Raw genomic sequence first — 28000 nt, forward strand, 5'->3', positions numbered from 1 at the left:
GGCACCTGCTAGGTTTGCTGCGACCTCCCCCGCCATGCAGTCGCCTCGCCACCAGGTACACCAGCTAACCGTGTGTGGGACTTGGGGCCAGGCTCTGGGCTCTCGCCTATGTGCAGACAGGCCGCAGAGGTCCATGGTGGCCAAGGTAGCGGCGGGGCCGGGGTGTCTCCCGCCTGACCTGACTCTCGCAACCCTGTTCTTTCTCTGCGTGTGCATAAAAAAAAATTTTTTTTTTGCAACAGTAAAGTCGTGGACAGCAAAGGGTCGGGGTTTTCTTCTGTAAAACGGGAATGATTAGGGTCAAGGCGAAATTCAGATGTTTGTGATTTAATTTTGCCTTATAACTGAGAAAGTGCCTCACAGAACTTGTTTGTTTGTTTGCTTTGCCTGTACTTAGGTTTGCACCCTTACAGACTTTATGTTTTGTACTGTTGGCCTTGATAGATGTAGCACCTCAAGACAGTCAGTGCAAATAAGTATACCGAAGCTCAGATAGGCGAGCGGAGAAACTGTTATCCAAAGGTAATGTCAAGATGGATTCGAATTGCTAAAAGAAATGATTTTGTTTTGAGCAGGTTAAGGATGGAGTCCGGAGCAACAATCATGGGACTGTCTTTATTAAACAGTTTATTAGACAGTTGGAGATAATTTGTATTCACAAGAAATGTCTAGGAGGGAGCCAGGAAGGGAAATATACGTTAAGAGACATTGTACTGATGGACTTGAGTTAACATACAGGTGCTTAACAGATCTTGAGAAGGAGGAAATATAGTTGGAGCAAACATTTAACATTGGGGGGTGGTGGAGGAGGGAAAACTCAATTTGCAAAATGAAGGAGAAAAAAAATACAGAAATGTTCCCGTTTGTAAAATGGTTTAAATGTTTGAGGAACACTAATACAATTAGAATACAAATAGAGTTAAAGCCAGGAGGGAGGGTGGGATGCCCTAGAGTCGGGATGTGAGATAAAGAGAGAGATTCGGAGGATGAGGAAACCAGAGTGAAAACAGGGACTGCAGGCTGAGGAGTTGAAAAAGGGAACTGGGAACAGAAGGCAGTGGTGGGGAGGGACTTTTACAGAATTCAGGCCGGCATGGTGGCGCACGCCTTTAATCCCAGCACTCGGGAGGCAGAGGCAGGCGGATCGTTGTGAGTTCGAGGCCAGCCTGGTCTACAAAGTGAGTCCAGGATGGCCAAGGCTACACAGAGAAACCCTGTCTCGAAAAGCCAAAAAAAAAAAAAAAAAAAAAAAAAACCAACAGAATTCAGATGGTTCCAGCTTTGATTAAACTATAGGAACTGGATAATTTTGCGGCTCAGTTTTAGTCTATGAAAGGGGGTCCAGTAGTTCTTAGCTTTTAAGGAGTTTAAATGGAATATTCTTGAAAGCCTGGTAAAGTGGCTGGAACAGTAAGAGCTCTGTCATTGCTGTGATTTTGATGAGCCTTGCAAAACTTCTCAGTTCCCAAGAGAGTTCAAAAAAACGGCCAAAACCTGAATAGTACATCTGTGGTTTTGATGTGGGAGGTGCCGTTCATTTCCTTAATGACAGTTTGGATGGTAATACAGGTAAGTACAATTCCAATAGTAATGTAGCCAAGTACTAGATTAAAAAGAAAAAACAAAAAACTGCATTTGAAGTCATAGGTTGAGCACACTGAAGAAGAGAAATGCCAGTAAGGAAGGAATGACAGAAGGGGAGATTGGATTTTTTTTTTTTTTTTTGTAGTTTTCAGAATATGGAAAAGATGTAATCATGTTTCTTTTGAAACATGAAAGGCCATTTTATGCTTTTGTGACGCGTAGTTTAGATTTCTTATGAGACAGGACAGTGAAAGAGTTGGAACCATGTTGTTAGACTCACCCTTACGTGTTACATAAGTGATAATTCCAAGCCATGAATAAGCAAAAATAATCTATTTACCATGCAGTTAGTAATTTTTCAATCTACTACCAAATGTCATGTGGAACCCAAATTGTAGTAGCCACAGGAAGAACTTGATCTTATAAAAATAGAAATCTCCTTACCTGTCCTGTCAGCAATCAGGTCTATAAAAGAATGTGGTTTATGTTAAAGCAGATCTTGTTTTTGTTGTTTCTCATTTTGAAATGGTCTCTCCTTGTAGCCCAATGTAGCCTGGGACTTACTGTGTAACCCAAACTGACCTGGAAGCCAATAGAAATCCTTTTGCATCAGCCTCCCAAGTGCTGGAATTACAGGCGTGACCACCCCATCCAGCCTAAAGTAGATCTTGAAAATGTACTTAGGAGAATTCTTCTGATGAAGGCTTTACATTGTAGAATAAATGAGCCAGGTGTGGTAACTCACGCCCTTAATCCCTGCACTTGGGAGGCAGAGGCAGGGCGAGTCTAGGACTGCCAGGACTGTTATACAGAGAAACCCTGTCTCAGAAAACCTAAAAAAAAAAAAAGAATGAATGAGTGGGGCCAGAGTTATTTGTAGTAAGAAACTGTATGAAAGCATTGCGTTGAGCAGAATTATGTGTGTGCAATTTGTTTTTTGTTTGTAATTGGTTTTGGAGGGTTTTTTTGGGGAGAGGAATGGCCTCAGTATGTAGTAGCTCTGACTGTCATGGAACTCACTATGTAGATCAGGCTAGCCTCAAGCTCAAGAGATCTGCCTGCCTCTGCCTCCCAATTTCTGGGATTAAAACTGGAAGCCAATTTGTGGCCCTAAACTAAATGCATCCTAGGATAGCTATGAATGTAATCCAACACATTTGTAGATAACAACATCAGGCTACAATGTCAAAAGTTTGGACACCCCTGGATCTAAGTCAACATTTATTTGGCTATGAATCAAGAGAAGTTAATTCATTTAGAACGGGTCTAGCCTTAATTTTATGACCTTGGACAAGTTCCCTCCCCCCTTATCCCCCTCCCACCTCCTTCTCTCTCTGTCTCTCTCTCTCGCTCTCTCTCTCTCTCTGTCATGTGTGTGTGTGTGTGTGTGTGTGTGTGTGTGTGTGTGTGTGTGTTTGTTCTAGGCACTGAACTTGGTACCTCATACTTTACGCTTGAGTTATATCTGCTGCCAAATATTAACTCTTTTATTTTGAAATTTCCTTTTCTGCTAATGAAGTTAATATCTGTTCAATCAACTTCACCAGTTTTTTGTTGTTGTTGCTGTTTGTTTTTGTTTTTGTTTTTTGTGATTATCAAAGAAGGCCTAAATGGCTTTTTTTCACATTATGTCACACATAACCAAATATATATTTTATATTCTTGAGTTTAGACAATGAATACCTTTGTAATGTTTATCATTTTCCTGTTTTATTGCTTCCACTTAAGCCTTTCTTGCCAAAAGGTGTTTTCTTTCTTTCATATTCATAGTGAACCTCACTTAAACCCAATCTTTATCTACTGCACACTTGAGGCCTCTAAGAATAATTATTTGTATTAAACTCATTTTCCCGCTATTGATATGGAACATTTTGGCAGTGTGTGTAGGGGGGCAGAGAGGTTCAGTTCATGGCATCCAGGAAGCAGAGGACAAGAAGGGGACAAGATGTTTATTTTGGGGGGGAGGAGGGCTTGAGACAGGGTCTCTCTGTGTAGCCTTCGCTGTCCTGGACTCATTTTGTAGGCTGCCCTCAAAAATCACAGAGATTGTCGCCTGCCTCTGCCTCCCAGAGTTCTAGGATTCCAGGCATGCACCACCGCACTCAGCAAGATGTGTAATATTAAAAGAGAGAGGGTTTGTGAACATGGGAGTAATTAGAATGACAAACTGCCAGTGAAAGTATACATTAGTCTGTCTTTCTGGAAAGGAAGTTTGTATCCAAATCTGTGTGTTATGAGGGACAGAGTCTTGCTGTTTGTCAAGTCCAGAATGGTTTGTAACCTTCCATTCTATTTTGTAAAGGGGTTTGGTTTGTTTGTTTGTTTGGTTGGTTGGTTGGTTGGTTAGTTGGTTGGTTGGTTTGAGACTGGGTCTCCCTGTGTATTCCTGGCTGTCCTGTAACTCACTATTTAGACCAGGCTGGCCTTGAACTCGCAGAGATTCTCCTATCCTTGCCTCTTAAGTGCTGGGATTAAAAGAATGTGCCACCATGCCCTGCTCTATATTAAGTTTTTAAGTATTATAGTCTACCTATTTTAGTGTTCTTTATAAGTGTAGGAAGACTACAAAAAGATACATAAATAGAATATTATATCAGAATGGTTTGCCATTGAGAATTTGACAACCTAAGTATAAGAGATCATTTAAGCATAGTTATATGCTCTGCAAGCATTAAAAATGATATAAACATTTATCACACTGTTTGTAATTATGTCCAAAGCAGAGTACTAAGCATAAGTAGAATTTATTTTTCAAAACAGATGTACACATATATCAATGTCTATATGTGTTTGTATATGTAGATGTTTATAATCATATAAATGTATATATGACTTCCAAAAAATAACAAATATTACCTGTCTTATGAAGTTTCTATAAGATGATTAAGGCCATCTGTTTTTATTTTACAACTATGCACTATTGGTATGCAATAAAAATTGTGCTATATTGGATGGTAGTCTATTCCAGAATAAAGAAGGTATCTAAGTAATGTTTATCTGTAAACATTCAGATTTTCGAAATTCTTGTCACTTAGCTGCCTTTGTTCTGGCCCGTGGTCAGAAGATGTTTCCATACCTATTGGTTACCTGCCCTGCAAATGTAATATTCCTCATACAGCTTAACCAAACACATTTTTTTTTTTTTTTTTTTTTTTTTTTTTTTTGGTTTTTCGAGACAGGGTCTCTCTGTGTAGCCTTGGCTGTCCTGGACTCACTTTGTAGACCAGGCTGGCCTCGAACTCACAGCGATCCACCAGCCTCTGCCTCCCAAGTGTTGGGATTAAAGGCCTGCGCCACCACCACGCCTGGCCCAAACACATTCTTATCAGAGGACATCTGCTATTCATGGAAGTTGCACACTAACTTTCATTTATAACTTACTTTTGGCAGTGATAAAAAGATGTGCTTTGTATTAATTTTGTTGTTATATTTTGCTTTATTTTTGCAGTGCTGAGGATCAAACCCAAGACTTGGGATGTTAGGCAAGCATTCCTGATTATTGCTTTTATAACTTAGCGGGGAATTTTGAAGGTATTTTCCATTCAACTTTATTACATATACATATATGCATTATATATATATGTGCACATGTATTTTTTAATTTATGCTTTAACAGAATTTTTTCAACTAGTTAGAAGGATGGAACCTGAAACCGAGGGGCCACCACCAACAGTCCAAGTGACACCTCTTCAGCAAATGATTGCCTCTTGTACTGGAGCTGTATTGACATCACTGATGGGTAAAGTTCTACTACCAGTACTGATTATATAACTTTGAATATTCTACTAAAGTTTATTATCTGTGAAGTAATGATTCTGCTTTTGAGGGCTCTGTGTATGGGACGTATGTATGTGTACATATTTGTTATTTGTACACATGTGCATGTAGCAGCTGGAAGTCAATGTCACCATCTTCTGTTGCTCTGTTTTGTGTGCCTGTGTATGTATGGGTGTACATGCACAGTCTGGTATGTCTGTATGCAAGTGTGTGTGTGGAGGGCAGAGTTCAATGCCGGATGTCTGCAGTCCTTCTCCACTTTATTTTTTGAGACAGGGTCTCCCAATGAACTCAGAGCTGAGTGATCAGCTAGCAAGCCCCACAGATCCTCTTGTCTTTGCTTTCCTGTGCTGGGATTTCACTCTAGTACCACTGGGCCCAGTGTTTAACATGGGTGCTGGGATTCTAACTAGTCTGCGCATGCTTGTGTGGCCTGCACTCACTGAGACATCTCTGAAGCCCTGAGACTAAAGAGAGGTATTTAATATGCAGGATTCTAGTATTTCATTAGGATGGTGGGAAAGGAATAGAAAATGAAGAGAATTGAATTCTGTCTGTGCTTGTTCACTCACAGGTCACTGCCACACTTGGGGACAGTACCTATTTTTCTAAAGTTTATCTTTTCAGTGAAACTAAGGAGTCTCAGCCTGGCATGGTGGTGCATGCCTTTAATCCCAGCACTTGGGAGGCAGAGGCAGGTGGATCGCTGTGAGCTCAAGGCCAGCCTGATCTACAAAAGTGACTCTAGGACAACCAGGGCTACACGGAGAAACTGTCTCAAAGAAAGAAAGAGAGAGAGAGAAAAGACCCTTGTCTTACCTAGATGTGGTGCCACACACCTTTAATCCCAGGACTTGGAAAGCAAAGGCACGTGAATCTTTGTAGGGTAGCCTGGTATACATATGAGCTCCAGAACAACCTGGGCTATGTAATAGACTCTCAAAAAACAATAGACAAACAAATAAATAAATTTAAAAATAAGAATTCTTGGAGGTCTCTATCGATATTATTAAACTTTTACAATTATTTTAAGTCTTTTAAAATAGGAAAGGAATAACATAGTTGCATATAGAATAACATAGTTTTGGGTAACTTAAGAGTTTCCCAGGTTTCCATATTTGACCATGTCCCCTAGAGGGGGAGACCTGGTGGCACTCAGAGGAAGGATAGCAGGTTACCAAGAAGAGACTTGATACCCTATGAGCATATACAGGGGGAGGAAATCCCCATCAGGAACAGTCATAGGGGAGGGGAATAAGGGGAAAATGGGAGGGAGGGAAAAATGGGAGTATACAAAGGATGGGACAATCAGTGAGATGTAACAAGAATAAATTAATAAAAAATTAAAAAAAAAAAAAGTTTCCCAGGTTTCTGTGGATTATCTTTTTTTTGTGTTTTGTACAGTGAATTTCTTATAGACATAGCCCAATGCATAGATGACAGCTTAACATTGAATGATTTAAGTTGACTAGGTTGTTTATTAAAGTAACAAGTGATTAGAATATAAATCAATTGCTTTGTGGTATATCTTTAGGTTGACTTGAATTCTCCTTGAGATCTTAGAGGCTTTACAAATTATCTGATGAGACTTTCTTGTTCCCTGATGAGGAATAGTCTTCTTTCTGTTTTGTTTTGTTTTCCAAGACAAGGTGTCTCTGTGTAGCCTTGGCTGTCCTTGAATTCAGAGAGTCACCTGCTTCTGCCTGTAAGTGCTGGGATTAAAGGCATGCATCACTGCACCCAGCTAAAAATAGTTTCTTTGAAATAACAATTTGATTTTTTTCTTTTCATTAAATAGAGTATATAAATGAAAATAAGATGCAAATTTTCTTTGTTGTTCCAAAATGGATGACATAACCTAATGCTGAAGATGATTTATGGCTAAAATACCCCAAATTTCATTTCCTACAGGCTTTGATACAGATATATTGATCAGATTGGGAAGACTAACACTGGCTGATTTTTTAGTGAATTTTTTAGTTAATAGGAAGTTTTTCTCAAATCTTTAGACTTTTAGAACTTTCATAGATTGCTTTAAAGAACATATTTTCTAAAACTGTAGTGCCTTAGTTGTAATACTAGTAGAATTTTAGTTGTAGATAGAAACAACTTGTACCTGTGAGAAATGATTGCCAATCTGTCTTCAGTAGCTGAGGACAGAAATGCAGAGGACCATATTAGGGGCAGGAGAACACCTCACTGGTGGGACACACATTCAGTGCTGTACAGCTTACCCATTCCATAGGAATGAGGCAAAGTGAGAATTGATGTATAGTTTTCTAAATGAGATCATATTTTAATTAAAATTTATATATTCATAGTGACACCCCTGGATGTTGTTAAAATTCGACTCCAAGCGCAGAACAACCCATTCCCTAAAGGTATGTATATTAGATGCCCTGACAGTTTGGTTAGACTTTTAAAAATATTACTGTGCTAATTTTTGTTTGGATAATATTTTTGTTAATTTATTAGAATTGATGCCTTATCTAGAAACATTTTTCACTTTTTAATTTTACCCAGTGATGTATATGCAGAAAAAAAATGTATGGTATCTATCCCTATTTATTTGTCTTATATACATCCATCCATACAATCTATCCCTCTTTATTGGTCATGCGTACATACTTGTGTACATCTGTCTCTTAACATTTTAATTGGCCTTCTTTTTATTGAAGTAGAGAATAACCACTTATTTGATTATTCAGATAAGAATAGCCCTTTTCTGTCTGTCTCTCATTAGAAAGGAACAGGCTTCTAAGAGATCACAACAAAATAAAATATAATAAGATAAAACAAAACCCATCACATCAAATATGGACAAGGCAAACCAACAGAAGGAAGAGAGCCCTGGGAGAAGACACAAGAGTTAGAGGCCCAGTCATTTCCATACTCAGGAGTCCCAGCAAAACACTAAACTGTAAGGACCTGGTACACAGCTGAGCAGGCTCTGTGCATGCTGTTTCCTCTCTTGAGGCACATCTAGATGACTTCCAATTCCTGGCTGTTATAAATAGAGCAGCAGTGAACATGGTTGAGCAGGTGTCTCTGTGGTAGGATGACGTGTCCCAAATTTGGGTATGTGCCAAAGAGTAGTATAGCTGGATCTTGAGGTGTTTGTATCTGTTCCGGTCTTAGCTGAGGAGCCGCCCCACTGATTCCCATATTGGCTGGATAAATTTGTGCTTCCACTGGCAGTGAATGAAAGTTCCTGCTGGAGGTTGGTCTGATGTATTTTGATGCTAATTACTGCTTGCTGTCTCTCCCCACCTGTACTTTGCCTAAGAGCCTAACCTATTTGACCAATAAAATGCCATCACACCTGAGCAGGGCAAATGGGATAGGCATGGCTAAGTTTCCAGGGCTTGGGGAGACAGAGGGAATCTTGGAAGGAAGGAGAGACTGGAGGAGAAGAGGAAGAAGGAGTCCGTCTTGGGTTAAGTGGAGGAGAAGCACATGACTGGCATGGATGGAGACTTGGCTCAGATGATGATAATTAGCAAGTATTTGGGATTATAGATGGGCGGTAGCTTGATAGAAATTATTAGAAACAGATGGCATGGGATTGGGGCAGGCTAGCAGGCTAGAAAATACTACCGTAATAGTAATTACAGGCCTAAGCCTTACTGGTAACTTAACAGCAACATGTTCCCCTTACTCCACATCCTCACCCCCATGAGCTACCACTTGCTTTATTGATTTTAACCATGCTGACAGGTATAAGATGAAATCTCAAAAGTAGTTTTGATTTGCATTTCCTTGATGACTGAGGATAATGAAATTTCTTTGATGTTTTAATGGCATTGTTGATGTTCTTGATTTCAGCCCTGAGTTTGATTAGTTTTGGGTATGATTTTTTTTTTCCTTTTTGTTCTAGAGCTTTCAGGCATGCTGTTATTAGTATGAGATCTCCCTTTCTCTCTCTCTCACTCTCTCTTTTTTTTAGCGTAGGTACCTAGTGCTATGAACTTGCCTCTTAGAACCACCTTCATTGTATCCCATAAGTTTGGGTATATTGTGTTCTCATTTCATTCCATTATAGAAAGTCTTTAATTTCTGTCTCGACCCATTTTTCATTCAGTAATGAGTTGCTCATTTTCCATGAATTTGTAGGCCTTCTGCTGTTTCTGCTGTTGATGTCCAGCTTTAATCTGTGGTGATCAGATAGGATGTAGGGTTTCAGTGTTCCTCTGTCTGTTGAGACTTGCTTTGTGCTGGAGGATGTGGTCTGGGCCGGAGAGAGCTCCATGAGGGACGGAGAGGAAGGTAGATTCTTTGGTATTGGGTGAGACGTTTTGTATCTGTTAGGTCCATTTGGTTTATAACAACATTTAGCTCTAGCACATCTCTGTTTAGCTTTTATCTGGATGAACTGTCCATTGGTGAGATGGGATACTGAAGTCTCCCACTGTTAGTATGGGAGAATCAATATTTGATTTAAGCTGTAGTAGTGTTTCTTTCATGAACTCAGGTGCCCCCGTGTTTGGTGCATAGATGTTAAGAATTGAGATCTTGGTGGATTTTTTTTTTTTTCCCTTCTTAGAATATGTAGTGTTCTTCCCTATCTAGTCTGATTAGTTTTGAAGTCGATTTTGTCAGATATTAAAGTGGCTACACCAGGTTGCTTCTTAGGCGCATCTGCTTGGAATATATTTTTCCACTCTTTTACCCTGAGATGATAGCTATCCTTGACATTGAAGTATGCTTCTTGGATGCAGGAGAAAGATAGACCCTGTTTTCACATTTATTCTGTTAGTCTTTTTATTATGTTATTTATTGGGAAATTGGATGTTGAAAAGTATCAGTGAGCAGTGTTTGTTGATTCCTATTAATTTGTTGTTATGGGGTGTGTATGTCTACCTGTATTTTCCCTCTTTTAATTTGATGCTCTGGGATTATTTATTCCTTGTGGGTTTTTTATTTTATTATTTATTTATTTATTTATTTTGGTGTGGCTAACCTCTTTATTTGGGTTTTCTTTCTAGCACCTTCTCTAGGGCTGGATTTGTAGATAGATATTGACTGTCATATTTCTCCATCTAATGTGATTGAAAGTTTTGCTGAGTATAGTTGTGTGGCATCTGTGGTCTCCTAGAGTCTGTAGAGCATCTGGTCAGGTCCTTCTGGTTTTTAGCGTCTTTGTTGAGAAGTGTTGTTTTAATAGGTCTTTTTAAATATATGTTGCTTCGTCTTTTTCCTTTGGAGCTTTTAATTTTTTTTCTTTATTCTGTATGTTTAGCATTCCAGATAAATCCTGTGAGAGTTGGGCATGGAATAGCAGAATAAATGGGAAGGAAGACTGGAGGAAGAGACCTTGACCAGCTAGCTGCAGGGGCAGAGAAGGGGAGGCTGCCGCAGGTGGTCTGCTACAGAGACTAGGGGATTGGACTTGGAGGAGGCAGGGTAGAGCTGCAGTTAGCCTGCCTTCTCCACTGGGCTGATGGCCTGTAGGTTCGTGGGGAATGTCTGTTGGAGTTGGGGTGCTGGGATAAAAGCAATGAGTGGGGGAGGGTGTTTTGGAGGGGAAGGTCTGTGTGATCCGCTGGAACTGGAAGCAGGAGCCTTGAAAGGATGCCTCAGCAGGTGGTCTGCCACAGAGCTGGGGATGAGCCTGGTGGACTGTATAGATCTGCAGTTAGCCTGCCTGTTTCTCTGTTATTTTATAATGCAGGATTGTTCACTTTAACTCTATATGAAATTTGGTAAAAGTAATTCTATGTTGTGTCAGGTGGACAAGAATATCAATGCTGTAATCAACCTTTGATACTGTATAAAGGTGCAGGAAGTATATCAAACACAAATAGCAAGAGTTGGCTGAGCTGTAATGAATTGCCTTATTTGAATCCTCTGTGTTCTGAGAAGTTACTCAGTGAGTATATTGCTTTCCTAGCATGTATGGAGCTCTGGGTTCTATTCTTAGCATGAGTACAGAGGAGAAAAAGTGAAAGAATAATAAAGATTTTAAATACAGCTTTTTCTTATATAGAAGTAAGGTAAAATGAGCAGTCATTTCAGATAAGTATAAATGAGACTGAAAGGCTACTCTTGCGCAGTAATGAAAGTTGTGGAAGCAGAGGAAATGTTTGTACATTATGACACACAGAGTTGTCAGCAACTGTTAATCCACTGGGGCAAGTTGTGGTCAATTAGGTGGAGCTGACAGATGGCTCAACAGAGCAGGACAAACAGACAAAGGGACAAGCCTGGCACTACTTACATTAATAACAGTTGTTCTGCTTATTTTGACATGGAATTCCCTTGTGTGCAAGAGTTGACATGGAAATATGTTTTCCTATCTTCCATCACCCATCCCTTATAACCTAAAACATACTTCTGTGTGCATCATTTGTTTTACACCATGGTTCTGAAAATATAAAACTCACTAATTCATCTTGTCACTTTTTTCACAGTGGAGTTTAGAGGCCAGTGCTGACTTACCTTAAGCAAATTAAACTAATTATGTATGTTCCATCCCAGAATTTCTCTTTCCCTGTCTCTCTAGTTTCACTGTACTTGCAATTAGTCTGTAAAAAATAATATAATTATATGAAATAACTTCTGGTTTTTGGACTCTTTTCTTTTAGGAAAGTGCTTTGTATACAGCAATGGACTCATGGATCATATGTGTATCTGTGAAGATGGCAGCAAGAAAGCATGGTATAAGAAGCCAGGCAATTTCCAGGGAACATTGGTAAAGAGATGCTTTTATTTGGGACCTTTTTATGTTTTCTGTTCTTATATTTATTTTTATATATGACTATAGCTATAAGGGAATTAAAAGTCTATCATACTAAGTCATGGTAAAGACAAGTATTTCTTTCCTTTACAATTTGTTAACTTTCATTTGTTTATCCTGTTTATATAGGAAAAAGAAGTAGCTTTTTCAAATTTTTAAAAGGTTTTTGAGAATTGTAGATCTCATGTATTAAAAAAACCGTACAAACAGACTCATGTGTTTGTCCCCTGTCCTTGGTAATACTCATATTAATGTACTTGTAAAGAGAGCACTATGGGAATTTTTCTTGTTTCCTTTGAAGAACAATACCCATTTTCTTTGTGCTCTCATCTTTTCTGTAACCCCTGGCAACTTCTACTCTGTTCTTAAATTAGAAAATTTTGTCATGTGAAAAATGCTACATAAATGGAATCACGGCATATGCTACCTCTGGAGGTTGGAGTTTTCCCTTTGCATAATAGTGTGGAGATTTACCCAGGCTGTTGTATGAGTCTATTATTTGCTTTTGGTTTATTGCTCAGAAGTTTAGTGTGGGTGTGGACACATTCAGGATTGTTGGCAGTTTTCAGTTATTGTGATAAAAGCTGCTACAGACATTCATAAGTTGGGGAGGGGGGGGCGGTAAGCAGTATGTAAGATAAAGTTATTCTTTAATATTTCTAAGATTTTTAGAGGAATCATATTACACTCCTATTCCCGCTTAGAGTGAAATGACACCTTTACTATGCTGGGTCTTGTAGTGCTTTTTATTTTGTTTTGTTTTTTAAGTGGCATCAGTCTGTGTAGCCCTGACTGGCCTAGAACTTGATGTGTGGATGACCAAGCGGGTCTCAAACCCATAGAGATCTGCTATCCTCTGCTTCCCAGGTGCTGGGATGGAAGTTGTGTGCCAGCATGCCCGGCTTCCAGCACATTTTAAACCTACTCCTAACACTATAATTGAAACATTTCTTCTTATAGGTAGACTTTAAATTCACTGTCAGTTTTTGTCAGTTAATTAGTAGACAAATTATATTTATGCAGGTATAGATATAAGGGCTTAAATTTGCCTTTTCCTATTCTTTTTTGTTTTTGCTTTTCCATTTGTTATTTTTCTTTCATTCCTTTGTGTCACATGTTCCATCATTTCATTTTTATCTGTCACGCTTTTGTGTATGTATTTCTTAGCTGAAGTAGTCTAACTTTTTTTAAAACTTCAATAATATTGATAAATGTTCATTCATTGTTTTTACTCTGTATCCAATGTTGGCTGATTTGAAACCTTTGTCAGGGAACTCGGACATCTTAGCTCAATTTCAGTGTTTATTATTGTCTATCTTGATTTATATCATTTTATATTGTTTATATCATTTATTATAAGACCATCCTAATTCTTAGAATGGTGGATAGACTAAATCCTAGGCATTTTGAATATTGTTATTAAACCCCACATTTCAGTTAACTATTTTGTTTAAACCAAAAGAAGGAGGAGGAGGAGGGAGTGTTACATCAGAGCTTTAGAAATCTAGGTTCTCCAGTCATATCCGTTGGTTGCAAATTTGAGGAAAGACTTTATTGTTGGGCAGGGCAGGAGTGGGAGTTTTGGTTCTTTCCACTGGCTCTGAGCTGGACTGGCCCCATTACTGTCAGATGATGGCAAAAGTCTCTCTCCGCTATTCCTCTTCTGACACGACCGTAGTATAATAGGCAGAAATATTATCTGTGGGGTGGACGTTTCATCTCATTGATCTTCTGTAGCACCAAGTTACAGTGCTTCATTGCAGCCTAACAGTGGGAAATCTAGAAACCTCCTTGGCTTTTGCTGGTGTGGATCTGAGCAATGGTTGGCTAGAGTACAGTGAATATATCATAAAAGTTATCTCTCCTCCCAAGCTGTTCCTTTCCTGCTTGTGAGTGGCTTCTGTTCTTAACACAGTATTTTAAGGTGCACCAGTGTCATGATTTATGTCCATATATTTTTAGTCCTATATATTATATATATATATATATATATATATATATATATATTTTTTTTTTTTTTTGGTTTTCAAGACAGGGTCTCTCTGTGTTAGCTTTGGCTGTCCTGGACTCACTTTGTAGACCAGGCTGGCCTCGAACTCACAGCGATCCGCCTGTCTCTGCCTCCCGAGTGCTGGGATTACAGGCCACCACGCCCTGCTTATATTATATAATTTTATGAATATACTTTGTTTTGTTTCTCTATTTATTAGTTGATGGACATTTAGGTTATTTCCACTTTGGGAAGTGAGTGATGCAATTATGAACATTTAAATTTTTATGTGAACATGTATTTTAATATTGCTTGCATTTATATCCAGAATTGAATTTTTGGGTTATATGGCATTAGTTTGAGAAACTGCCAAACTGTTTTCCAAAGTGGGTATACCATTTTCCTTTCCCATAAGCAGTATATGAGGCTTCCAATTTCTCCAGTCCTCAGTAGGACCTATTTTCTCTTTCTTTGCTCCTTCCTTCCCATTCTTTTTTCTTCCTTCTTTCCTTCATTCCAAGGAGGAGGTTTCCGGATGTTGTTGCCTTGGCTGGCCTTGGATTTTAATCTTCTTGGCTGAGCCCCACAGGTAGCTAGGGTTATAGGCATGTACAACTGCAAGTAATGTGTCTTTATTTTAATCTGCCTAATATGTTCAAAGTGGTCCTGCTTTTTACCTCCACAATGATGAATGATGTTGAACATATTTTTCAGGGTGAAATTTCTATTCTATTGTTTGTAATTTTTAAAAAGTTTTTATTATTAAGTTGTTTGGTTTTTTTTTTTTTTTTTTTTTTTTTGAGACAGGGTTTCTCTGTGTAGCCTGGGCTGTCCTGGACTCACTTTGTAGACCAGGCTAGCTGGCCTCGAACTCACAGTGATCCCCCTGCCTTTGCCTCCCGAGTGCTGGGATTAAAGGCGTGCGCCACCACACCGGCCTATTATTAAGTTGTAAGAGTTTGTTTTTAGTTTCTGATTGCTTTTGACTCCTCTCCAGATACTACAGACAGTGGTCTTTAAATGACACTTTCTCAGATTTCATACTTAGAAGAGTTTCTGTGATGAGTACTGTACTTCTTTTTTATAGTTATTTTATAAGAATTTTTAATTTTATGTATATGTGTCTGTGTGAGTCTACGCCCACAGGTGGCTAGAAGTGGACATCAGATCCTCTGCTTAGAGGCAGTTGTAAGCTACTTAAAATGTGTATTAGGATCTGAACTCAGGTCTTCTGGAATAACAACCGTTAACTGCTGAGCTATCCCTCCAACCACTCAAACGCTTATTAGATAGAAACCAAGTACGACAAGTTGAAAAAAAAAAAAAAAAAAAAAAAAAAAAGCCAAAACAAGTAATGGAGACTTCAGTCTATAAAAATACTGTCTGGAAACATTCCATGTTATATATGTGAAATTGTCTCTTGTTTTTTAAGAGTGGGTATCCATAAATCCAATAAATTAATGTTTAAAATATTCAAATTACCAGTTATTATAAGTTTTTATCAGCTTTAAGATATATTTTGTTTACCTTTCTTTTTCTTATTTTAGGATGCTTTTTTAAAAATTCTTCGAAATGAGGGCATTAAATCCCTGTGGAGTGGACTCCCTCCTACTCTGTAAGTTGAATTTTACTGTGTTTCCTATTATGTATGGTTGTGATCGTGGTGGAACAAAGTCTTGCATTTCCCAAAGTATTGTCGTATGAGTTTCACAGCTGTACATTAGATGTTCTAGAAGGACTCTGGTTCATTATGATTAGAGCATACCAAGAATAATTGGTACGGGGAAACCCATCAGAGGGCGACTTACCACTTCCTAAGACTCTTTTCCTGGCACAGCACAGGATGGACTTACTCTGCCTTGGAAAACTCACCTGGGTTTCAAAATGTACAGTTTTTATTGCCTCTTGGCTGCATGAAACATTCTGCCTTTGTAATTGAAAAAAAAAAAAATCATATCCCAGAAAGAAAATAGTCACAAGTCAACACCATTTGCATAATCAGTCTAGACAAATTGTCTGAGAGCCTCTGACAGAGCTAAAAGCACTGTCCTCAGGAACATTCCAGTGGCTGAAGGTTAGCATACAGATAGGCTCTCATGAACGTATTATAGGAAATGTAAGCAGCCAAGCCCACTGTCTGCATAGTTTTTTTGTTTGGAAATAAATAATTTGGTGGTTTTCTTTTTGTTGTACTAAAACTAAGGTATGTTGAATGTTTATATATCCAATTCTAGAGCTCTACTAAGTACAAATTTGTGAATGAATGATATTCAAAAAAATGAATATAAAAACTCCTGCAGCTGTTTTGGCTTGTCCGCTTCACGTCCTCTTGACTTTCCTGTGCAGGGGTTACTCAGTCTTGAGGCATATTTGAGGCACATATTTTAGTGCCTTAGATGATAATGTTAGTGACAGCTCTGGCTTCAGCCCTATTTCTAAATTCTTAACATGGAACACAAGCATTCCAAGCTATGGGCTGTCACTGGGACAGTTATAATACACCATAAACATAAAATGATTTCTTATTGCATATGACATGCTGGTACCTGGAATTTTTATTTCAGTTTAATTAATAATTCCCTGTGATATTTTCACTTTAAATGTCATCAGAGTTCCCTTATAATTAATGTTTGTAATCCTGACGGCGTAATTGTAACTTACGTCTACTTACGAGCAGCTGTGATGTATGAGCTGTGGCTTAAAACTGTTTTACATTTGTTCTTGAGCTTTTAAGAAAATTGGGGTTGGAAAGATGGCTCAAATGGTGGTAACCTGAGGATCCCTGATGTGATCCCCAGCACCCACTTTAAAGTGTCAGGCACATTGGTGAGTGCCTATAATCAGAGACAGGAATGACTCTGCTGCTTGCTGGCCAGGCAGTTTAATGATCAGTGAGAGACCCTATCTCAAAAAAATAATGTGGAAAGCAACTGAGCAAGACACCCACCTCTGGCCCTTCCTCTTTGTGCATGCTTTCATGCAAACTTACACATGTACACGCACGGTACACACACACACACACATACAGTTCTCTGATGGGGTAATTATTTTTAGTTGATCCCATACAAAAATTTGTAATATTTGAACTTAACACTATAGTTGAGGCATCTTGATAATTCTGAACATATTTTGTATGTATTTCTAACAGCGTGATGGCAATTCCTGCCACAGTTATTTATTTTACCTGCTATGAACAATTAAGTGCTTTTCTGAGAGCTAAATTAGGAGAAAATGAAACCCGAATACCAATAGTTGCTGGGATTGTCGCCAGATGTAAGTAATGAGCTTGTTTTTATTTAGATTTCTACTGAGAACATCTAAGCTCTGATATTTACAGAAAATCTGTGTAATGTACAGAAAACTGGTGTGATTTCTTTACTCCAGAAGTGATGCAGTAAGTAGGTGATTGCCGTCAGAATGTGACAGGAATATCTCATTTTCATTGAATCTGACACAGCTATTAAGAAGTGATGTCAGAATGAATCTTATCTTCTTTCCAATATATCTGAATGCATGCATGCCTCAGGCTAAAGCTTTAATCACATTTCTTTTAAACTCTGGGATTCAGAGCTTAGTCAGAAGGTAGGTTGCCTCTGCACTGGACATTCTCCATTATATAGGTTTATGCTGGGCTTGGGAGCACATGATAAGCCCAGCACCTGGGAGACAGAGGCGGTGATCTCTGAAGGCCTGGTTCTGTGCAGAGAGTTCTGTGCCAGCCAGGGCTACATAGTGAGACCCTCCATCAAAAGCCAAAGAGGAGGAGAAGTAGTTGTTTATTTGCAAGCACTGACTGGGGTTTTTAATTTTTCTCTGGTTGACTTGAGCATTTTCAGTATTAACCTTGAAGAGTTGAACCAAGAAAAAGGTATATATTTGTTTTGACACAATTATGAGAAAAAAAATCTTTTGACTCATTAGCTATTCTATTTTACTCTTTGCAGACATAATGAAAGTGAGGATAACATAGCCATGTGAGATGTTAGTGTAGAAAGGGAGGATGCTGGGAGCAGGAGGAAAGGCTTCGTATATAGATGGGGGAGGGGACAGAAATCAACCAAAACAAAGTCTGTTTGTAAATGTTACAAGGAGACTTTTAGCTAATTAAATTTTTTAAAAATACAAAACATAGACTTAAACTGCAGTAGAGCTACTGTGATGAAAGGTGACTTTCCCAAGGTGAGGCACACTCACTATACTCCTCGTGTCCCTGACCCCTGCAATATCTCCAAATTATACAGGACACTTGAGTGTATAATTTGTGTGTGTGTGTGGGGGGGTGTTGAAATAATGAAACAAACATTAGGTTTTTCTCCCATCATATGTGATTTGACTGTTTGTGTTCTGTTTCTGTTAGTTGGTGCAGTAACAGTGATAAGTCCATTAGAATTGATCAGAACTAAGATACAGTCGAAGAAGTTTTCTTACAAGGAGCTACATCGGTTTGTGAGCATGAAAGTGTCTGAAGATGGTTGGATTTCCCTTTGGAAGGGCTGGGCTCCCACTATTCTTAGAGATGTGCCTTTCTCAGGTGGGATTTGTCTTATTAGTAGCTGCTCATTCTCGGTGGCTTATTCTTAAGTAATTTATTAATTTTACTAGGTTTTAAATGCTTTATGGTTAAAGTAATTTTTTTCTGCACTGACCACAGATTTGTAGTTCATTGTTTAGATTTCAGATCTTCATAAGCTTTTATTGATTGAACAGTTTCTAATTCAGATCCTTTTGTTTTTTCTTGTGTTTAATTGCTGCTAAACATTCATTAGTGTGTATTCATACTCAAATAATACAAACTACCCCAATATTCTCCTAAATAAATCATAATCAATAAAGCAAGTAAAATACAAATTAAAATGTACTTAAGACCATCTTTAAATGAACTGAACTCTATTTTTTTAGTAATTAAAAATAAAAACTTCCCATTAAGTAAATATTCTGTAAAAGACTACTATAGCTGGGTGTGGTGGTGCATGCCTGTAATCCCAAGCACTTCAGGGGCAGAGGCAGGCAGATCGCTATGAGCTGGAGGCCAGCATGGTCTACAAAGGGAGTCTAGGACAGCCAAGGCTACACAGAGAAACCTTGCTGGAAAAACCACAAAAATAAATAAATAAATAAATAAATAACTGAATAACTGACCACTACAAATCAAATAGGTGATTGTGTTCAATCATACTATAGATACATAATCATAGGCTCCTATGCCACCTGACATTTAAAATATATTTTGCTACATTAAAAAGAAATAGATTTGCTTGGCGTGGTGGCGCATGCCTTTAATCCTAGCACTCGGGAGGCAGAGGCAAGGCAGATCACTGTGAGTCCGAGGCCAGCCTGGTCTATAAAGGGAGTCCAGGACAGCCAAGGCTACACAAAGAAACCGTGTCTCAGAAACAAAACAAACAAACAAAAAAAAACTGAAAGAAAGAAAAGAAAAAGAAAACAAACAAATAGAAACACAGGTTTATGTTTACAAAACGAACTCCTGTGACTTGCCATGTTGCCATATGGGCTTGGATGTCTGATGTGTTAGGTCATGAAGCCGTTGATTTACCAATGCACTGCTGCCCAACACCCTAACCCCAGTGGTCACCTCCATACTAGCTTTTTGAAAATGCTCATGAAAGTATAAGAGTTGGTTCTCTCCTTCTACCCTGTGGGCTCTGGATTTAACACCCAGGTTTCCAGACAAAACAGCAAGTTCCTCGACCCACTGAGCCATCACACTGCCTCCATACAGACTTTTATCATCTTCTTTGATTAGAGAATGTTTTCCAATGTGTTACACTTAAAAATTTGTTGTCTAGTTTTGATCTTGAAAACCATTTTCCTCCTACTCAAAAATTTCACAGTTTTGTAGGTAACTATTTTCTTTCTTTTTACTCTTGCGTATTGTCTTAGTGTTTTATTGCTGGGAAGAGACACCATGACCACAGCAACTCTAGTAACGGAAAACACTTCACTGGGGCTCGCTTACTGTTTCAGAGGATTAGTCTCTTATTGGCATGGCAAGAAGCAAGGCAAGCACATGGGGCTGGAGAAGGAGCTGAGATTCTACATTGTAATCTGCAGACAGCAAGGAGACTATCACATTGACCAGACCTGGACATAAAAGACCTCAAAGCCCACCCCCAATGACACACTTCCTCCTAATAGTGCCACTCTCTGTAGGCCAAGCGTTCACACAGCGTCCATGTGAACCATTCCTATTCAGACCACTGCATATGTGTATAAAGTAGCACTGCTATGAAAAAACTGTATACTGTTTCTTAGTGAGCCTATCAACAGTTTTCCCCTGTTGGACTCTGATCCATCTAAATATCTTAAGTATATTTTTAGTTTTGCTGGTTAAAAGTGAGCTTTTGTTTTGTTTGTTTTTTTTGAGACAAGGTCCCTCTATGTAGCCCTAACTGGACTGTAACTTGATATATAGACCAAACTGGCCTCAAATTCAAGTGTCTACCTGCCCCTGCCCTTCAAGTGTTAGAATTAAAAGTGACCATTTTTTTAAAAAGTGGTTATAACCAGGTGTTGGCACACTTCCTGTCTGTACTAGCAGCTCTTGAGAGACTGAGACCTGAGGCCCACCATGAGTTTGAGGCCAGGATAGACTACACAGTATGGAAAAAAAAAAAAAAACCCTGAAAAACAAGACTGAAGAGATAGCTCGACAATGAAGAGCACTTGCCTTGCCACGTTTGCTCTTCTTGAAGGCCTGCCTTCCTTCCCAGAGCCCCCATGGCAGCTCACAACCATCCTAACTCCACTTCCAGACCCGACACCCTCTTCTGACCGCTGTTGGCACCAGGCACGCAGATATATAAGCAGGCACATACAGTAAAGGGTTCTAAAACAGCAGAAGGAACAAAACCAGGACCAGGGCGATGGCTCAGTAATGCTTGCTGTCAAAACGCACAACCTGAGTTCAGTCTCCAGGATCCACAGAGTAGGAGAGACCCAATTCCTGTGAAGTGTTTTCAGACATCCACGTGTTCACATACCTACAATGTGGTAAATAATTGTAGTAAATTTTCTTCTAAGGGATTATATGGATGCATACGTGTATTATAAAGTATGACATTTTCTGCTGCCTTATACTTTCATGAGCTGTTCTTTGTCAAGGTCCCTAAATTGTGTTTATATAGTCATTTAAAGTGTCTCACTCTGATTTGTATTTCAGTGATTATTCACAAAGGTTAGCATTATTTCATTGGCCATTTGTTTAGAGATAATTGGTTTGGGGATATGACCTAACATATAGGTCATTGTCAACATCATTGAGTAACTTTAGTTGGTAAGGAGATTTTCATTATGGATAAATTTTGTCTTACTAGTTAATTTGTGTAACATTAATTTGCCAATAATACTGTCCAAATCACTAGTACATTATAGAAAGAAAATCTTGATAGTGCCCTTTCCTCTTTTCTAAGAATGATATATATGTGTTAATAAGATTCTTTAAAGTGTTCTGGTAACTATTTAAATTTTTTTCATAAATGTTTCATATTTTAGTCTTTTCGTATATTTTATAGATAAACTTCACTTTCTAGGCTTTTGTAGCATTTGTTAGTTTGTGGTTGTTGGGGAGTGTACCAGGGACACAGTATGTGCTAGGTCGGTGGTGTCGCCTTGTTGGTTCTTTTGAAGCCTGTATTTTTATAATATGTTTTGTAAAATTTTATGAGCAGTATAGCTGCAAGTGACTTTTGCCTATTATCTGATGTCTAGCTAGTTTTAAAACATGAATAAACTCTAATTAGCCTAAATATCTTTTGAGCTTCTTTATAGATAATGTATATTAGGACTTCAATGCTTTAATTTTTGTCTATCCTAAACTTTTTCCCTCCTATGCATTAGTAGTCACTTTTGGCACAAATCTTTTATCAGAAACACTGTTTTATCTTTTTATTTCCAAGAAATTTGACTTTGCTTTGGATGGAAGTGTGATTTTATCAAATGTTTCCGTCATAAGTAGGCTCTCTCTGTTTTTATTAATGCAGATGTAACATGAATCATATTAAATACCCTTCTATTTCTGGAATACTTACTCTAGCCACAGTGTGGCCTCCTATGGCACTCCGTTTCAGCGTGCTTTGTCTTTGTCTTGGTTCTTGTCAGTAGATCGCCCTTTACCTGTCCTTCTCCTACCTGCCCTGTCAGGTATTTTAATTATATTCCAGCTATATTGATGTAAAAGTTGCTGTGTTCTTAAGAGACTGTTAAAATATTTCTTAGAATTTCAGTCTCCCCTTCTAATAACCCCTCGTTTTAAACATAAAGGATGGTGTGTCAAAGCTAGAATTCCTATTTTACTTTGATTTGTAATGTCACAGCTTTTTTTTTTCTATAAAGTCTATGGTTTGTTTTTTTTTTTCTTTCTAAATTTGTGCTCATTTCGTTCTCTGTTTTATAGCAATGTACTGGTATAACTATGAGATTTTAAAGAAGTGGTTGTGTGAGAAGTCTGGTTTCTATGAGCCAACATTTATGATCAACTTTACTTCAGGGGCATTGTCTGGTTCTGTAAGTTTTGTTTTGTTTTATTTTGTTTTCTGTTGTTGTTGTTAATATTCCAGAAAATTGCTAATTAGTATTAAAACAGAACAGGATCTTACCTAGCATTTCATGTATATTGAAAGCACACTTTTCAGGAAATAAATTATTGCAAAACTACATTTTTATTCTACACACATTGGTTTTGAGCAAATTTATATTGGTTAGATAATTGCAGCGTCATGACGATTGTGTGTGACGAAGCACTTTTTTCTTCCAGAGCACATTAGTTCAGTAAATGCTGGTAGATATGGTTACCTAGTAGTCATGGACTTTATCTAGTATGTACCATCAGATCTGACAGACGGTCTTCTAGTCTCTGCTGCTTTGGTTCTTTGGAAACATTTTGGCTATTCAGAAATTTCTAAAGGAATTTTAAGAAACATTGAAACCAGAACACAAGAACCACAAAGGACCATTTTTGGGTAACAGGAAGCTCATCCTTCCTCACCCTCCAACTGGTGCAGATTCATGTCCTTACATCTTGGGCCAGAAACAGTTTCCTTAGATCCACATACTTCCAGAATTAATGTGTCAGCCCTCAGTGCCTGAGAGGTGGGAGCAGGATCCACCTCTTGGTTCGGGGCCAGCTTGAACTGCCTACATGATGACATCCTTTGTCTTCAAACCAAAACAAGTAAGAGGTAGGAAGTTGCAGAAAAGTTAGAATAATGTGTCAGAAACCTAGAATAAGATGTAGGTGCAGAAATTAGAAAAACAATAGTCAGATCTACTGACGGTCAGTTCAGCAAGCAGGTAATAAGCACAGAGGTAAAAATAATTAGCATTGAATAATATGCACCAGCTATGTAGCAATGGGGTGGTTTCCAGTTTAATGTTTCTACTTAACATAGAAAACATTATTATTGTTTTTAATTTAGGGATTACTGGTAGCATTAACAACTTTCACTTAAAGATTTGTCTGTGCAGTGGAAAAGCACATGAATGTGATGATGCCACAAACAGAACTGTTTTAACTGTTACTTAGAACATATGATAGCAGCCTCTGTTCTCTACATGCTGATTATGGAGATAAGGAAATGAAAATGTGTTTCATAGTATCTGCAATCTTTGCAACTGATTTCAAGAACAATGCATTGTTGAGGTGAATAAAATGTGATTTTAAGAGGCATTTTATGAATGTATTATTCAAATGTGAGCTAGGAAACAAAAATATATGGATATGAGAACTTTTTTTTTTTTTTTTTTTTTTTTTTGGTTTTTTGAGACAGGATTTCTCTGTGTAGCCTTGGCTGTCCCGGACTCATTCTGTAGACCAGGCTGGCCTTCAACTCACAGTGATCCACCTGCCTCTGCTTCCCAGAGTGCTGGGATTACAGGCGTGTACCACCACGCCTGGCTTAGAACATTCTTGAAGGAACTTAATTATCTTTTTAAATTTCACTTAAGGCAGGATGGAAAAAGCTGTTAAATTGTTGTACTAAGAGAAGAGCTTAGAAAATGTGGTTTTTGAACCATTGCAACTATACACACACACACATATTAAAAGCCATTAAAATGTGTATAGAAACAAACTTCGAAGTACATTTTCATTAACTTTTAAATTTAATTTTTATATTTATTTGAAAAATGTTTGCTGGAAATTTTTATATGCTAAGTACATACTGGAGAATTTCTACTTTAAAATATGTTTAAAAAGCTGAGTGTAGTGGCTCATGCCAGTAATTCTAACACTTGGCAATCAAGGCTGGAGTGTCAGGACTTCAAGTAGTCCTTGGCTACACAGTTGAATTGAAGGCAAGATTGAGGTATGTGAGACCTCTCCCTGCCCTCTTGGACACGCGCGCATGCCCGCGCACATACACACACACACACACACACACACACACACACACACACACACGCATGCACGGGCATGAGAACATAAGTTGTGAACACTGGTTAGAAAGCCACAGATTCTGTCATGCCATTGGCAGTCATGTGGTCTCAGGAAAGAAAACAGATGCTTTTCTGAGGCAGTTTACTTTGTAGTGTTTTTGTTTCTTTGTTTGTTTTTATGAATACTTCATATGTAACATGTTTCATCATTAAAAACTTTATATCTAGTTTATTTTAAATTTCAGTGTTATTTTTGTCATTATCCATATTAAATAATGTGCTAATAAGCTTTAGAAATATTTTTACAAGATTAAGCATCTAAATTTACTTTTTGATAGTTTGCAGCTGTTGCAACTTTACCGTTTGATGTGGTGAAAACACAGAAACAGACACAACTTTGGACATGTGAAAGTGGTAAACGTGAGTTTGTCTTAAGGTGTTCTAAGCTGCCATTGTTTGTCTTGTGTGGTTTTGTTAAGAATACATAAAATCAGGAAATGCTGTTGTTTCTCTTAGATCTTACCTCACTTTAATGAAATTGATAAGGATGTATGTACTGTTAGAATGCAATGCCTAGAAAACTACTAAGAAAGTTTTAATTGTTCTCTGTTTGTGTTTTGGGGTTTGTTTTTTGGGTGGTTAGTTTTTGAGACAGGATTTCTCTGTGTAGCCCTGGCTGTCCTGGAACTCACTATGTAGACCAGGCTGGCCTTGAACTCACATAGATCCATCTGCCTCTGCCTCCTGAGTGCTGGGATTAAGAATGTGCACTTCCACCACCCACCAATTTTAGGAATCTTAAAGCTTGTTTTTGTGCTGTCTTTTAAGTCTCTTAACCGCTGTGAAGAAGAAAAACAAAACCAAAAAACTAGTGTATCATGAAAAGCTAAGTTGTTATAATTATTCTTGTAGTTTGTTTCCAAATCTATTTCAAGTTTATATTTATTCACTATGTAAGCACTCTTTGAAATAAACCAATAAAATTGTAATGGACAAATCAGTATGAAAGTTAAAAGTACAGAACAAAAGTGGCCATTGTAGAGCTACGCAGTAAGACTCTGTCCAAAAAGATGGCAGGGAACCACTGAGGAACTTTTTCTCATGAAGTTAGTGTTTAGCTTCCTTATTCTTACTATTTTCCCTACCTGTTTCTTCACCTTTATTTTTAATCCTTCTCTAAAGTGAAACTGTGCTTCTCCCAGCCTCCTGCCACGCACCCCAAGGTTTATTCTCCCAGCCTCCTGCCACGCACCCCACGGTTTATTCTCCCAGCCTCCTGCCACGCACACCACGGTTTATTCTCCCAGCCTCCTGCCACGCACACCACGGTTTATTCTCCCAGCCTCCTGCCACGCACACCACGGTTTATTCTCCCAGCCTCCTGCCACGCACACCACGGTTTATTCTCCCAGCCTCCTGCCACGCACCCCACGGTTTATTCTCCCAGCCTCCGGCCACGCACACCACGGTTTATTCTCCCAGCCTCCTGCCACGCACCCCATGGTTTATTCTGGTCTTAGTCTAGCAGGGCTGGCTGTTCCTGTGCGTGCCTGTAACCCCCACGTTTGCACAGGAGCAGCAGCATGAGTTGAGGGTCCTAGCTTATGAGTAGCTGAGATCCTTCAAAGAGTAAGGGAGAGAAGGAAAAAAAAAAAAGGAGGAGCACCGTGGTATAACAAGCCTGATTAGTTTTGCATAAAGTTGGCATTATGGTGTTAAAGGAAAGTTTATAGACGACCTCTGTAAATTAATCTGAATGGCTTTATCTTTGGCTTACTAAATACCAAGATTCCTCTAATATATTGGCCACTAACAAAGCCTGGGAGGTAATCATAGTTTTATCCTGTCAGGTTGTGCACAATTATCTGTAGGCTTTATATTTGGATGTAGTGGCATTCCTCTCAGCAAAGTTTTTAAACATTCCCCCCTTACTTGAGTAGAAATAACTGAGATGACACTGCTGCTTATACCTGTCACTGGAAGGAGCTAGTACAGATCTAATTAGGAAGGCTGTGAACGAAGCAGAACATGGTGAGGGAGGCAGGATGACCTGTCTGCCGAATCATTCTTAGGGGAAAAATTATTTCTCTTCTGATAAACTTTGGATAATAAAATAGAAATGAAAATTAGATATGCTAGGTGGATTTTCTAAATCTTCATTATTCATTGTTAAAGACTTTTGACATCAAAGAAAGTTTGAACAGTAAAATCCTGATTTTTAATCAACCCTCCTTGTTTGCTTACGGGTGCATGCATGTGTGCATGTAGCGCTGCCTTCTTTTTAAGGAAACCAGGCATTAAAAAGTGAACTTGCATCTGGGGGCTCACATGTGTACCCCAGCACTCAGGAGGAAGAGTGTGAGCTTGAGGCTAACCTTCGCTAGAAAGCAGATAGTAGGTCAGGCTAGGCTATAAAGTCAGACCATATTTGAGCATAATGAAACAAAAAGGATTGAAAATAACTCCTAGATACATAAATCTTTTCTTATTATAGTGAAATAATACATTACCAAAGGTAATAAGCACCATTATTTAATATGACCCTGTGAAGGTTTGAATAGAATGGTCTCTATAGATGCATATATTTGAATGTTTGGTCCCAGTTAGTAGAACCAGTTGGGAAGGATTAAGAGGTGTGGCCTTGCCAGAATAGGTGTGGCCCATGGGCGGAGGTACTTCACTGGGGGTGGGCTTTGAGGTTTAAAAAGCCCAGGCCAGGCCCAGTGTTAGCTCTCAGCTACTGCTCCAGTGCCATGCCTGTCTGCTTCCTGCTGTGATGATCATGGACTAAGTCTCCAAAACTATAAGCCAGCCCCCAACTGAGTACTTTTTTTTTTTTTAAACAAGAGGTGCCTTGGTCAAGGCAATAGAACAGTAGCTAGGACAGCTCTGTAGTACAAATTATTGACTTAAGTTTTATGATGATATTTTTTCCTTTGACATTTATAGTTCCTGTGCCTTTGCATATGTCAACCTGGGCTATAATGAAGAACATTGTTGCCGAAAATGGATTTTCTGGGTTGTTTACAGGTAAAAATCCTCGCTTAACCATCGTTGGACATAATTCTTAGTTTTAAATCTCTTTATACAATTAGCTTCTTGGAAAAACTGATGGGTTACATTTTATATTGTTATAATAAGGTTTTTGTTTGTTTGCTTGTTTTTCGAGACAGTTTCTCTGGGTAGCCCTGGCTGTCCTGGTATATTATTATAAGTTAAAGTAAATATTGTTACAAGGAAAAACTTGAAGTTGGGATTGAGCAGTTTGAGCTAATCTTTGCTGCCTATTTATGATATAGAATTTGATATTGCAATTTATTTAATTTGGTGGTTATGAAGCCAAATGCTACGTTTAAAAAAAATGAGGTAAAATGTTTCTTTTTTTTTTTTCTTCTCTTTTCAGGTCTGATTCCTCGATTAGTTAAAATCGCTCCTGCTTGTGCCATTATGATCAGCACATACGAATTTGGAAAGGCTTTTTTCCAGAAACAAAATGTTGAAAGGCAGTAACACTCGTGATG

General features: G+C 38.4%; 1 protein-coding gene across 1 annotated transcript; it reads left to right on the plus strand.

The window, feature by feature from the left end:
- The first annotated feature begins 1 nt into the window (after window position 1).
- Slc25a40 (solute carrier family 25 member 40) lies at window positions 2–28000 on the plus strand. Its single transcript, XM_051152039.1, has 12 exons — window positions 2–55; window positions 5033–5115; window positions 5216–5323; window positions 7683–7742; window positions 11946–12052; window positions 15635–15702; window positions 17236–17360; window positions 18445–18618; window positions 22501–22610; window positions 24818–24899; window positions 27429–27509; window positions 27883–28000. The coding sequence occupies exons 3-12, from the start codon at window positions 5224–5226 to the stop codon at window positions 27987–27989; spliced, it is 1014 nt and encodes a 337-aa protein (XP_051007996.1). The 5' UTR covers window positions 2–55; window positions 5033–5115; window positions 5216–5223; the 3' UTR covers window positions 27990–28000.

This window comes from Acomys russatus, chromosome 10 (assembly GCF_903995435.1).
Source record: "Acomys russatus chromosome 10, mAcoRus1.1, whole genome shotgun sequence".
NCBI lineage: Eukaryota > Metazoa > Chordata > Mammalia > Rodentia > Muridae > Acomys > Acomys russatus.

Excerpts from the sequence above, each read along its gene's own strand:
- Slc25a40 (XM_051152039.1), top strand. The coding sequence starts at position 5,224 with ATGGAACCTGAAACCGAGGGGCCACCACCAACAGTCCAAGTGACACCT. Across the intron at positions 15,703-17,235 it reads AGTGGACTCCCTCCTACTCT|CGTGATGGCAATTCCTGCCA; the intron begins GTAAGTTGAATT and ends TATTTCTAACAG. Across the intron at positions 22,611-24,817 it reads CAGGGGCATTGTCTGGTTCT|TTTGCAGCTGTTGCAACTTT; the intron begins GTAAGTTTTGTT and ends ACTTTTTGATAG.